Consider the following 12,411-nt stretch of genomic DNA (forward strand, 5'->3'; position numbering starts at 1 on the left):
CATAATTGTAGTAATCCTTTTCTTTTAATACGCGGTTATTTCATCAGTTTAAGATTTATACCTTAAATTGTATGCGTAATGGAAGGTTTTTTTTTATCGACTAACTCGCAAATGTTCTTTTATTTACTCATCTAGTGTGATAGCTCGACCATTAATTAATACATGCGCTAAAACATTAATTGGGTGCATGATTTGTTTGTTATTTTTTGTTCAAATGGTGATGCTATTTGGAACACCCATCCCTGTCACTCCTGGTTTTGAGAAAGGCTTCAAGAGCTCATACGGCACTATTCCCACGCCGCACCTGTTCTTTAGCTTCGGATCGGCGTTTCGCGCGTCGATTATCCCCTCGATCTCCCTCATCCTGCCGTTGAACCTCTCGAACGCTGCATTCACCACCGCGTCGGCCGTCCAGGCCGGCTCTGGCTCCTGCCCGAGGTACTCCTCGTCCGGCGAGTGCGTCGACAGCACGTCCAGTACGGTCATCATGGCTGTCGCCTGGATCTGCGATGGGAAGCACTCCAGCAGTGCTGCCTCTGGTTTTCTCCAGAACCGCACGAAGTCCTCGAGGCTCGTGTCCTCGATCGGCATTTCCTTTCGCGTGATGGTTGGCCGGTTGGGGAAGTATCCGCTGAAGTGGTATAGCCCGAAGTTGACAGCGGCATGGTGGCCCGAGGTCACCCAGATTATGGTTGTGAGGACTTGGGTCAGTTCTGACGGCGACGCCACCGTCGGCCACCACGGCTCGTCCTTCTTGTCGGCGTGGCCCTTCGTTCGCACATCCTCCCACCAGGCTTGGAGCTCGTGGTCCGCCATCACGTCGGACGCCGTCGGGTAGTAGCGGTTGACGTAATCGCCGACCCACTGTTGGATTGAAGACCATATCAATAGGCCATCGTTCGCAAACGGGTAGTCTTTTATCGTTAGCCTTAGGCCATGCTCCGCCGTCGGATCTTCCACTGCCATTCCCCTGCAAATTCATTCAAGAACGCCAGTATTAAGTTTTCGGAGAACAACGGCTGTCTAATTCATCGTCTTTGACCATCATATATACCTTCGGATTAGGTCGGCCGGCAGGGCCTCCATGTCGAACCGCCAAAGCTGGCCATAGGCGATCGCGCTAAACTCGATGGAGTACTTCCCCAAGCTGAAGCAGGTTTCCATGATGCTGCCGGCGCTGATGAGGGATTGCCGCGCCATTGCGTTGATCTCCATTGTGTACCGGAAGTGCGGGTGCAGCAGGCGGTAGATCGGGTGCATCGCGCTTAGCTGTCGGTTCGCCGCGATTATATACGGCTCTGTGCAGCAGTGAGTTCTTAGCCTATACAAAGATCATGAAGCAAAGAGACTACTTGAGTATATATATCAAATGGTATCAGAGCAGGAAGTCTCTAGTTTGAATCTTTCTCGATCAGATCCTATCTCATTTAGTTTTTGCAAATGTACGGGGCTCAAGAGAGAGAAAGAGAGAGAAAGAGACCAGTGGATGACAAACTGGTGGTAGCAGGCATCGGTGGCGCAGACGTGTACTTTGGCAAGCCTCCAAAGCCACGCACCCGTGGCGTCCCAGCAGCGGGTGAAGACTTGCCGCCATTGAGGCTTTGTATGGGAGGCTGGGCGGGTGAGTTCGATGGCGATCGGCATCAACGCCTCATCACTGGTGAGAAAGAAGACAGTGCGGGAGGCATACAAAGTCATGTCTTCCAGCTCGCGCACCTTATGCACATATGGTAGTACCTGGTCGTGGTAGTCCAGTATGAACAACCTCTTTTTCTTAAGGGCCTAATAGAAAATTCGTAGCATTAATTAATAGAGAAAAATCTATTTTTACAGAGTAAATGCATTAAATCTAATCATATTGTTAATATAACTTCAGTAGTAATTAAATCGTCGACTATTAAGGAAAAGTGCTTGTGCAAGAATTAGATTTAATCACTACCTCCTCGACAGTCATAACACCCAAAATTTCTCTCTCTATAAGTTTTGCAGTGATAGCAGATTCTGCTGGACCATAAACCTCCGGATCAAGTTTGCTGACAAAAGGAAACTCCTGCGTGATTGTTAAAATCGATCAATATTAATCATCCAATACAAAAAAAAAAAAAACTTACTCAAGAAATTAGAAAAATGTATTAAGTGTAATATTTTCCACATACTGTGACAAGTTGAATACTAAATGGATTGACTCCTGCTAGAATTTGCCTTGAGAACTCTTCATCTCTGAGCCATGCAAACTTGTCTCCTGCAGCATTAATGGTTGCGCAAGTTACTGGGTTGGTTAAAAAAAAAGAAGAAAATTTATGCGCAGGTGCTATAAATGGTCGTGCGTAGAATTTAGTTGTAAGATAAAGCAATTACGATCGATCATCTCTGGGGTCTCAAAGTGAAGAACATTGTCGGTGCTGTCCTCGAGGGTCTTGATGATCCGCGGTATTATGGTGCGGAAGAAGCTAAGACCCTCTTGCTTAGGGAGTTTGACACCCTCATTGAACAGTGAATCGATGGCTGTGAAGTAGGGGAAACTGAGCTTCGTGTCGTTGATAGCCGTCTTGATCGACGGGACCACTACATTGAGTACAGATCTAAAGGCCGTCCCCGAGAATGTCAATCCTTTAACCTCGGAGAAGGATTCATCCCTCGGGATGTATATGCTGCTGCTTCGTTCTTCAGAAAGTGGGTCTGCAAGAAAAGGCAAATAGCTGAGATATCGTACCCTAGGATGTTTATGTACACAAATAGCTATGTTAGCTATGTAGTATTTTGCATTTACGACATTCATATTTGATCTATCTATCGCATATATACCTTTCTTGGTTCTCGGGCGACCGGTGCGGCATCGACGCGGATAAGGGAACTCTTTGCTTCCGCCAAGGACGGGCCTCGCCAGATCCTCGCTTTTGTCAGGATCGCCGAGATCATTGTATGTGTCGTAGTCGTATATCCTCTCGAATGGCTTCCGTTCCCCTGTGCCATCCCCTCGTATGTTCGCCAGCTCTTTCTTTCTGAACCTCTCGAGCCCTGATGGGGTTTGAGAAGGCAAGTAGGACTGCATGCATGCAATAAGAGAAAGAGTTAGGGAGGGGGAGAGAGGGATGTTCACTTTGATAGTAAATAATTGTCAAATTTAAAGAAGTTTGAGAAACAAAGTAAATTGAACTTAGAGAGGAGAGAGAGGGGGGAAGAGAAAAGGATAGTTGTTCACCTTGCTAGTAAAGAATTGTCAACCTAAAAGTTAAAGAAAGTAAACTGAATTGAGAGAGAGAGAGAGAAAGAAAGAGATGTTCACCTTGCTAGAAAAGAGTTGTCAAACTTAAATGTTCGAGAAACAAAGTAAACTGAATTAAGAGAGAGAGAGAGAGAGAGAGAGAGAGATGTTCACCTAAAGAACTAACAAATTTAAAAGTTCGAGAAGCAAAATAATTTAAATTGTGTGTGAGAGAGGGAGTCATTCACTTTGCTAGTAAAGAATTGTCAAACTTAAAAGTTCGAGGAACAAAATAATCTGAACTGAGAGAGAGAGAGAGAGAGAGAGAGAGAGAGAGAGAGTTGTTCACCTTGCTAGTATAAAACGTCAAACTTAAAAGTTGGAGAAATGAAGTAAACTGAATTAATTAAATAGAGAGATGCTAACCTTGCTAGTAAAGAAGACCCTTTTCTCAGGGTTATCGAATTTGGAGTGCACCCACGATCTACAATCGATGGTGAGGGAGGTGGCATTGTCGCCCGCAGGGGTGAGCACGATGTTGTGGAGATACATCTCCTTGAGGTGCTCGTTCTCTACCACCACCGCGCCTACTTCTCCGAACGTCGAAGGGACTGAGAACTCGCCTTCGTACTTGACTTTGTCGCAATGCTTGCTTGCTTTGTTAGTGTAGCCCGCTATGGTCTCCTTCTCCAATCCTGTTCCTGTTAAGTGAAACACGATTAATACTGTAAGGTATTGGCTTTCCGAAGTGTCATACCAACTTTGGTCAAAGTGATCAATGCATGGTGAAGGGAGCGACTGGACATAGTTCATATATTGTCCTGAGGGCTTCGGAGTCATTAGAAGTGACATCGGATGGTGTTTGAGTGTTTTTAGCATTATCCGGTGCTAAAACGGACTCAAGCAATTAAAAAGCTGCAGAACTTGTGTTGGGTACAGGTACTGGAACTTGGTACCGGAACCCCATGCAAGTTCAAAAATGCTAGCTCTCGGTTTAAGATACTGGGCCTGGGGTACCGATACTGGAAGGTCATGTATCGGTGCTCTATTGAAAGCTCAAATAACCAATGTTCGGGTTGAGGCACCTGGTTGGTGGTACCGGTACTAGAAGGTCGTGTACCGGTACTGGAGGCCGCGTACTGGTACTCTATTATAAACCCGAAAATCCAACGTTCGGGTTGAGGTACCCGGTTGGGGGTACCGGTACTGGAGGACCCGAGTACTGATACTCAATTTCGAGTATCGGTACTTAATGCCGCGAGATGCAAAAGCTGAACTGCCGCAAATAGTAATTCTTGGAGGGCTTAAGTGCAATTGTGGGAACTTATAAAAGGCCCCCAACTCCTCTCTTGTTCTCATGCTGAGAACACTTCTCTCCCTCTCTTGATTCTTCTTCCTCTCATTCTCTCTCTAGAACCTCTCCAACAAGGTGGATTTGGAGGAGTTTTGAAGGATTGGAGCTCTTGAGGAGTGGAAGAAGCTCTAGAACAAGGTGGAGCTTGAGGTGTAGGAGAGGCCAAGGTAAGGTTTTGGCAAGTTTAAGTTAGGGCTTTTGTAACCCTAAGATTCATGTCCTTGGGATTCTTGTAACTTAGAGACCTAGAATAATCCATGAATCCCCATGGTATTTAGTGTATGACCATTGTTTGTGAACCCTAGGGTTATAATTAGGATTTTTGTGGTTATGAGGTTTATAATGAAATTAACCCCTTAGTTCCTTAATTGAAGGGTAAATCGACGTGTTGGGCAGCTTGAATCGAAGTTCCTACGAGCCTACGACGTTCCATTGAAAAAAAACATCGATTTGCCTTCGTTACCCTTGGGTCGAGTCAAAACGGTGTCGATAAATCGCGGGACTAGGTTTCTCGCCTTTTAGCATCGATATAAGATGGGTGGTACTATCCGAAATTGTTGAATTTCTTCCTATATCTATGTTATTATTGTTGGCCATATATGTACATGTATAGAACTCATGCATTATAGTGTTAGTATGTTTTGGTGTATTCAATTCCTTGCATGCTCTTATGGTAAAATTACAAAACATGAAATGGAAACCTAAATGTTAGACGCATAAGGATTGGGTCATGAACATTGGAAACTCTATAGTGCCATGAGTCCAGTGTGAACTTAGACAACATAGTGACGTGGAATTGTGGCATTTGGACTAGTGATGATGATAACACTCAGACATTAGATGTTAGGGATGGATAGATCCCTGAGTATTGTTGCCCCTAGTTGGTAGGGTACTCTCAAGTTTAGAGGGTTAGATTGTACTCACATAGCGTCTGTCGGCTTGTTGGTGGTCGCTCTACCTCAAGCAGTGAGCTCCGAAGTAGTCACACTTGGGTTAACGTAGCTATCCAGCAGACGGTCCTCGATAGGTGTAGCGAGCGTCTCCGCATCTATGGGATTGGTTATGAGTTGGACTCAACCTTCGGGTTAGCCGGTATGATTGGGTTATAAAGATATGAATGACGTGCATCATGACTATAATGGTTTCTTTGCTCATTATATCATATTGTTGAGGCATAGTAGGATGTTAGTACTCATTACTTTTGCTCTCCTTTTCTACTTATGCCTACTTAGACCTAGTGGAAAAGTCGGTGGGGTCGGCGGTCGAATCCATTGGAAACTTTTAGTTCTTACCCCATTGTTTTGCAGATCCCGGTCCTAGCGGAGCGGCCAAGGATCGTGGCAAGGGCATAGCGCCCTAGGTAGTGGCCCCTCCCTCCATGCATCAGAATACCATATATATATATATAATTAGGCTGGAATACTATGAGTAGTAAAATGCTCTTTTTGCTATCAAGTTTTTAACCCTTGGATGAAAAATTGTAGGGTCAGGATGAGAGTGGTCCCCCTAGGGTTGAGTGGTCCCCACTGGGTTATAGTATTTAATCCAATGGTTAGAAATGATGAAAAGAGTTGATCCAATGGCTAAAAAACTGGTAGCAACAATGAAATTTTGCTACTAATAGTAGCCCAGTCCAACTCATATATATATATATATATATATATATATATATATATATATATATATATATATATATATATATATATATATATATATATATATGAGTGACATGTTGTAGTTTGGAACTTGCAGTGAGATGAAAACCATATATGTAATATGAACCAATGGTTGTATTTTGGTGAGTTGTAAATTGTTAAACAAATGAATGGTTGTAATAGCTAAGTTAATCTTCTCTCTTGCTCTTGTATATTGCCCTCGCGCAAGTCATGTATGTTATTTATTTTTTCCTGGGCAAAACTCGATGTTGTTGAGTCTTGGGCGGGCAGGGGAGACTTTGTCCGTTCGGCGGTTTGTGTGCGTTCCCGAACCGACCAAATTGGCGGTTGCGGTGCGTGACAGAATCAGAGTGGTATCAGAGCATGGAAAGAAGAGAAGACTAGGAAGGACCTAGGAGATCTTAGGATGGTAACCATAAGGATATAGGTACCCGAGTGATGTTGATTAATGACTAATGGCGGAAGTTAAGATGATTGGGTCTAGTTGCTAGTATGTCTATGATAACTATTGGGAACGGATTCAAGTGTTATTCACTCTCAATTCAAGGAGGTTATGTTTGCGGCCGACGACATAATGTCTGAGGGTGGGAATGAATATGCTCGTAAACTTTCACCTAATTTGGTTATGGGTGGTTTAGTTTTGAGCTGTGTGGAGTTCGTGGGTTAAAGTGATTAACCAAATTGTTGCATTTCAGGAGACAATGGCGTTGGCGAAACGTCCTGAGACGAGATCCGCTTTGGCACCGCCTTCTGAAGTGCTTGAGCATTCTGGGTTTGACGAGGTCCAGGAATTGCAGGCGCAGGTGGCTGCACTGATCGGTATGGTGCACCGACAGGAGGAGCAGATTGGAAGGGTTCAAGGGGTGGTGGCGCGATAGGCGGTAGTGACGGCACCTGAGAGCCGGGAACCTCCCGCACCCTCGGCACGCGCCCCTAATGCTGCTGAGGGTGTAGATATCATTGCAGCACCATTAACGACTCACCCCGCACCGGCGAGCATTCCCCCGACGGCGTCTAGCTCCTCGGTACCTTATTTAGCGGCGGAGGAGGCTGAGAGAGAGCGAGGACTTGCGGCCCTCACGACCTTTAAGAGGTTCAACCCTCCTACCTTCGACGGAGAGGTGATGGATCCTTGGATTGTAGAGTCTTGGATCGCCACGATGGAGACTCTATTCAAGGATATTTATACTTTGGAGCGGGATAAGGTGCATTTGGCTGCTCATTGCTTCGAGAAGTCGGCCCGAGTTTGGAGGAGGGGAGTGAAGAAGAATCGATCCCCAAACCTTCCTCCGGTCACTTGGGAGGAGTTCCGGAGATTGTTATTCACCGAGTACTTCCCCGATAGCAATAAAAGAAAAATAAAATAGAATTTTCGAAAGCTGAGGCAAGGGAATCACTTAGTAAAGGAATATGAGCGGGAGTTCTCGCATATCGTGAATTGCATCTCGGCCGTGGTTCAGGGCTACCAGGACAAAGCGGAGTGCTTCGAGCGAGGACTTCGGCTCGAGATCTTTAAGGTGGTTCACTCCTTCAGGCTTCGGACCTTCGTTGAGGTTTTGGATCGGGCCCTTTAGGTAAGAGTATGGAAATGTGTTTGCGCGGTCAGAGCGCGAGATGTTCGAAAAGGACAAGGAAAAGAAATGAGCTATCAGTAGCTCCAGGGGACAATCGAGTTCCAAGGAGACCCCAAAGTACCCGCCAGCACAGCCGAAAGGGCGGACCTCCTCGGTGTGTCATTTGTTGCGGAGAACACCGACCGATAAATTATGAGCAGCATGAGGGGAGGTGTTTTAGATGTGGCCAGGTAGGACATATGAGCCGTCAGTGCCCGGGAGGATCATCGCTTGCCCCGTCTACTATTTCGGTTCAGTCGGCCCCTTGACAGTTCATTGGAGCTTCGCCCGCTGCTGTATCTGCTGGACGTGCTATGGTACCGCGTCAATCTAAGGGATCCCGACCGGCGCCTAGTGGTCGTGTATTCGCCGCTCAAGTGGAGGAACCTGCTATGGTTAACGACGTCGTGGCAGGTATTGTGTTAATAAATGGAATCAGAACTAGAGCTTTATTTGACACGGGCGTGTTGCATTCATTCATTAGCCAATCATTTGCTAGTGTGCATGGCATAGAGGTTAAAGTGAGTGAGGATGCTTGGTGGGTTGACGCTTCTGAGCACACGTTTAGTGTTAAGGAGGAGTGTTTGGCTTGTCCAGTGCAAGTGGGCGACTGGATTATGCCGGCACACTTGCTCGTGTTGAAATAGTTGAAAGGGTTTGACTTGACATTGGGTATGGATTGGCTTTCGAAGTACTATGTGACCATTGATTGTGATAGTAAGGTGATAACCTTTCGTGAGCCTGGACAGGAGAAGTTCACCTATCGTGGATATAGGATTTCGCTCTTTGTCATGACGGTGATGACGTTGTGAGCAAGAAAGTTGACTAATAGTGGTTGTGTGGCTAATTTAGCAACTGTGGTGGAGACTCATAAGGAGACTCTAGTACTCGACGATATTCCGGTGGTCAGAGAGTTTCTGGATGTGTTTTCCGCAAAGTTGCCAGGAATACCAAATTACCGGGAGATCGAGTTCGTGATAAACTTGGTTCCCGAGGCTGCACCTGTTTCGAAAGCTTCGTATAGGATGGCACCGCCCGAGTTAAAGGAGTTGAGGGCTCAGGTGCAAGATCTCCTTGACAAGGAATTCATCAAGCCAAGTGTATCGTCATGGGGAGCCCCGATGCTATTTGTAAAGAAGAAGGACGGGTCGCTCCGGCTGTGTGTGGATTATCGTGAGCTGAATAAGGTCACGATAAAAAATAAATACCCGTTGCCTCGCATCGACGACTTGTTTGATCAGTTGCAAGGGTCTCGGGTGTATTCGAAAATTGATCTTCAGTCAGGATATTATCAATTGAGGATCAAGCCGGAGGATGTTCACAAGACCGCGTTCCGTACGCGATATAGACATTATGAATTCACGGTTATGCCGTTTTGGTTCACAAATGCCCCTACAGTATTTATGGATTTAATGAATCGTATTTTCAAATCCTTCTTAGATCGATTTGCCGTGGTATTCATAGACGATATATTGGTCTACTCCCGTAGTGACTAGGAGCACGAAGAACATTTGAGAATTGTGCTACAAGTCCTTCGGTCGGAGAAACTCTATACAAAGTTGAAGAAATGCGATTTTTGGCTCCGTGAAGTCGCTTTCTTGGGTCACATAATTTCTGAGGGTGGTGTATCTGTTGACTCGAGGAAAATTGAGGTAATTAAGGATTGGCCTTGCCCGACGAATGTTTTGGAGGTCCGCAGTTTCGTTGGTCTTGCGGGCTATTATAGGCGGTTTGTGAAAGGTTTCTCGAAGATTGTTATTCCACTTACCCGCCTTACACACAAGGGAACTAAATTTGTGTGGAGCGACGAGTGTGACCGGAGTTTAAAAGAGTTAAAGGAAAAATTGACTACGGCTCCAGTACTCGCCCTCCCAGTTCTGGGGGAAAGTTTTGTCGTGTACAGTGATGCATCCTATTAAGATTTTGGGTGTGTTTTGATACAGCATAGGCAGGTTATTGCATATGCCTTCCGCCAGTTGAAAAACTATCTTATTCACAACCTGGAGCTATCTGCGGTGATCTTCGCGCTTAAATTGTGAGGACACTATTTGTACGGCCAACGCTGCGAGGTGTACACGGATCATAAGAGCCTCAAGTATTTATTCACACAGAAGGAACTGAATATGAGGCAGCGTAGGTGGTTAGAATTGTTAAAAAATTATGATGTAACTATTCTATACCACCCGAAAAAAACCAATGTGGTGGCGGATGCTTTTAGTAGAAAATCGGTGGAGAATCTTGCAATGGCCATCACGCATCAGCCGTCGTTATGGAAGGAAATGTGGCGGCTCGATCTCGAGGTTGTGGCCCCGGAAGTCCCGATTTTGCTTGCTGCTCTCGTTGTTCAACCAACTTTGTTGGAGAGAATTAAACATCGGCAGTCCTCGGACCCAAATCTCCAAAAAGTGCGGCGAGACATCGAAAGCGGGCGCACGAGCGACTTTATTGTGGGCTCCGATGGTGCACTTCGATATCGAAATCGTTGGTGTGTGCCGAACGACGAGAAAATCCGAAAGGTTATTTTGCAAGAACCCTATCAGTCTCCTTATAGTGTTCATCCGGGCGGCACCAAGATGTACAAAGATCTGAAAATGCATTATTGATGGCCGGGGATGAAAAAGGATATTGCACACTATGTGGCGCAATGTCTTGTGTGCCAACAAGTCAAGGCGGAGCGCCGATTTCCAACGGAAAAGCTTCAAAGTTTACTTATTCCCTTTTGGAAATGGGAGGACATAGCTATGAATTTCGTTGTGGGATTATCCCGTTCGCAGGGTGGTCACGACGGAAAAGAGAGAGAGTGTGTGTGAGTCCAAATTGACTTATTAATTTCGATAAATTTTTAAACGGTCGTAACTTTTCACTCGAATATTCGATTCAACCTTAGTTAGAAAGGCACTTTTCGAGATCTACGCATTAAATGTGAAGCCATTCCGATAGAGTTTAGGATCAAAATTCAATTATTTCTACATCCTTTTTGATATATTTAAGTTATTTTCGAAAAGTTCTATTTGTTTTATATTTGTAGTTTGATTATTTGATTATTTTTATCTGAATAGATTAATTTAGAGATATATTAGAATTTATTATTTTCGTTTAATACGATTTGTGTATCATCTCGATATATATATATATAGACATGGCGCTTGCTTAATACAATCAGATTTTGAGAGTTGATTAATACTATTTTCTTATTTATCAAAAAATTGATTCTTCGTGTGTTTCTTTCTTTCCGTTTCTGTGCTTCTTTCCTTTCAATGCGGTCCTGGCCTGCGTCAATTTGTGTAAGGGTAAATACTTATAAGAAAAGAAAAGAAAAGGAGGTACGTAAATGTGAGCGCAAATTGACCGGTCACTAAAAAAATTTCATCATAAGGATGCTTTTTCGATGAATATGCTTAGAAATACCGACTCCTAGAAAAACATCATTATATAAACTGTCTATTATATCAAATCAATCTATTGAAAAATAAAGTTGACTATTTTTTAAAATTTTCTGACACTTAAAAATCATCATAATTTCAAAAAATTCTGACGCTTTAAAAAGTCGGTGTATACGTGATAAATTTTCGTTATCAAATACGACGGTAGACTATTTTAAGATGCTTTTAAGCAAGATTAAATAGCGAAGAAAAAAAGGTTCTTAGATGTTAATTTCTTTTGTTACGTGGGAGTGCATGGAAATGGACTTACTTGGATCGAGCTCGGAGCTCACAAGCTCTAAGAGGAGGGTCTTCCCCAGCAAGTCGGTGACGTCGTCGAGGCCGCGGGCAACGCTGAGGTCTGAAAGGGCTCTGCTGACGGTCGACTGCACCGTCACGACTGCCTTCACCTTCGCGGGGCTCTTCGTAGCCGTTGCTGCTGCCGCAGATCTCGCCGCCGCCTCATTCGCAGCCTCGCAACGCACCCGGAGAGCCCTCGGAGTCGCCTCTCGACGGCGGCTTTGGCACGACTGCGATTGCGCATGTCGCGGTTTCGGGATTGTGGTTGGGTTGATTATTGGATTGAGGGATGAGATGAAGAAGAGAGAGGGGGAGTTGTTTTGTGCTCGTAACAAGGGCTTCAACATTTCTTAATTTCTTTCCCTTTTTTTTTTTCCTTTTTTATTTTGTGGGGGGGGTGTGGGACGTAGAAGCTGAGAGGGGATATATATAGAGTGTGCTGTATATACACACACGCACACGTATACACGCGCATGAATGTTCATCAGTGTTTGGAAAGAAAATATCCAAGGCATGTATGTATATTTAGGGATGTCAATGGCTATGGATACTCAAAATTTTATCCGAATTCGAATCCGAACCGAGCGAATTTATTCGATATTAAACGGATATAATTTTGAATATGGATATACAAAATAAAAACTCGACGGATATGAATTCGAATATGAATTTTGACTATATCTGACCCGATCCGTACCCAAACCCGAGTTTATTTTACATTATATATAACATGTATATAAAAATTTAATGTTTGTATTTGAAATTGTATTTTAAAAATTTAAATTTAATATAATATATTTTGAAATATTGAAAAAATAAACAATTGTTTTGGGTTCGGGTT

The 12,411-nt window shown here is 44.3% G+C and overlaps 1 protein-coding gene across 2 annotated transcripts; it reads right to left on the reverse strand.

The window, feature by feature from the left end:
- LOC109724709 (linoleate 13S-lipoxygenase 2-1, chloroplastic) lies at nucleotides 68-11,980 on the reverse strand. Of its 2 annotated transcripts, none has more exons than XM_020253619.1 (9): nucleotides 11,542-11,980; nucleotides 3,632-3,906; nucleotides 2,806-3,046; nucleotides 2,359-2,679; nucleotides 2,157-2,242; nucleotides 1,940-2,050; nucleotides 1,481-1,782; nucleotides 1,055-1,321; nucleotides 68-970 (listed from the first exon to the last, which is right to left on the reverse strand). In XM_020253619.1, exons 1-9 carry the CDS (start codon nucleotides 11,915-11,917, stop codon nucleotides 211-213), a joined length of 2,739 nt encoding a protein of 912 aa, XP_020109208.1. In that variant the 5' UTR covers nucleotides 11,918-11,980; the 3' UTR covers nucleotides 68-210. The 2 variants fall into 2 exon arrangements, with proteins under 2 accessions (XP_020109208.1, XP_020109209.1); XM_020253620.1 differs by lacking the exon at nucleotides 11,542-11,980 and adding an exon at nucleotides 5,484-5,597.

Source organism: Ananas comosus, linkage group 19, assembly GCF_001540865.1.
Source record: "Ananas comosus cultivar F153 linkage group 19, ASM154086v1, whole genome shotgun sequence".
NCBI classification, from domain to species: domain Eukaryota; kingdom Viridiplantae; phylum Streptophyta; class Magnoliopsida; order Poales; family Bromeliaceae; genus Ananas; species Ananas comosus.

Bases quoted from the DNA above. Each gene is read 5' to 3' on its own strand.
- LOC109724709 (XM_020253619.1), bottom strand. From the start codon at position 11,917: ATGTTGAAGCCCTTGTTACGAGCACAAAACAACTCCCCCTCTCTCTTC. The intron at 3,047-3,631 runs GTTAGCATCTCT...GCATGCATGCAG, and splicing joins GGGTCTTCTTTACTAGCAAG to TCCTACTTGCCTTCTCAAAC. The intron at 2,051-2,156 runs GTATGTGGAAAA...ACAATCACGCAG, and splicing joins TTAGTATTCAACTTGTCACA to GAGTTTCCTTTTGTCAGCAA.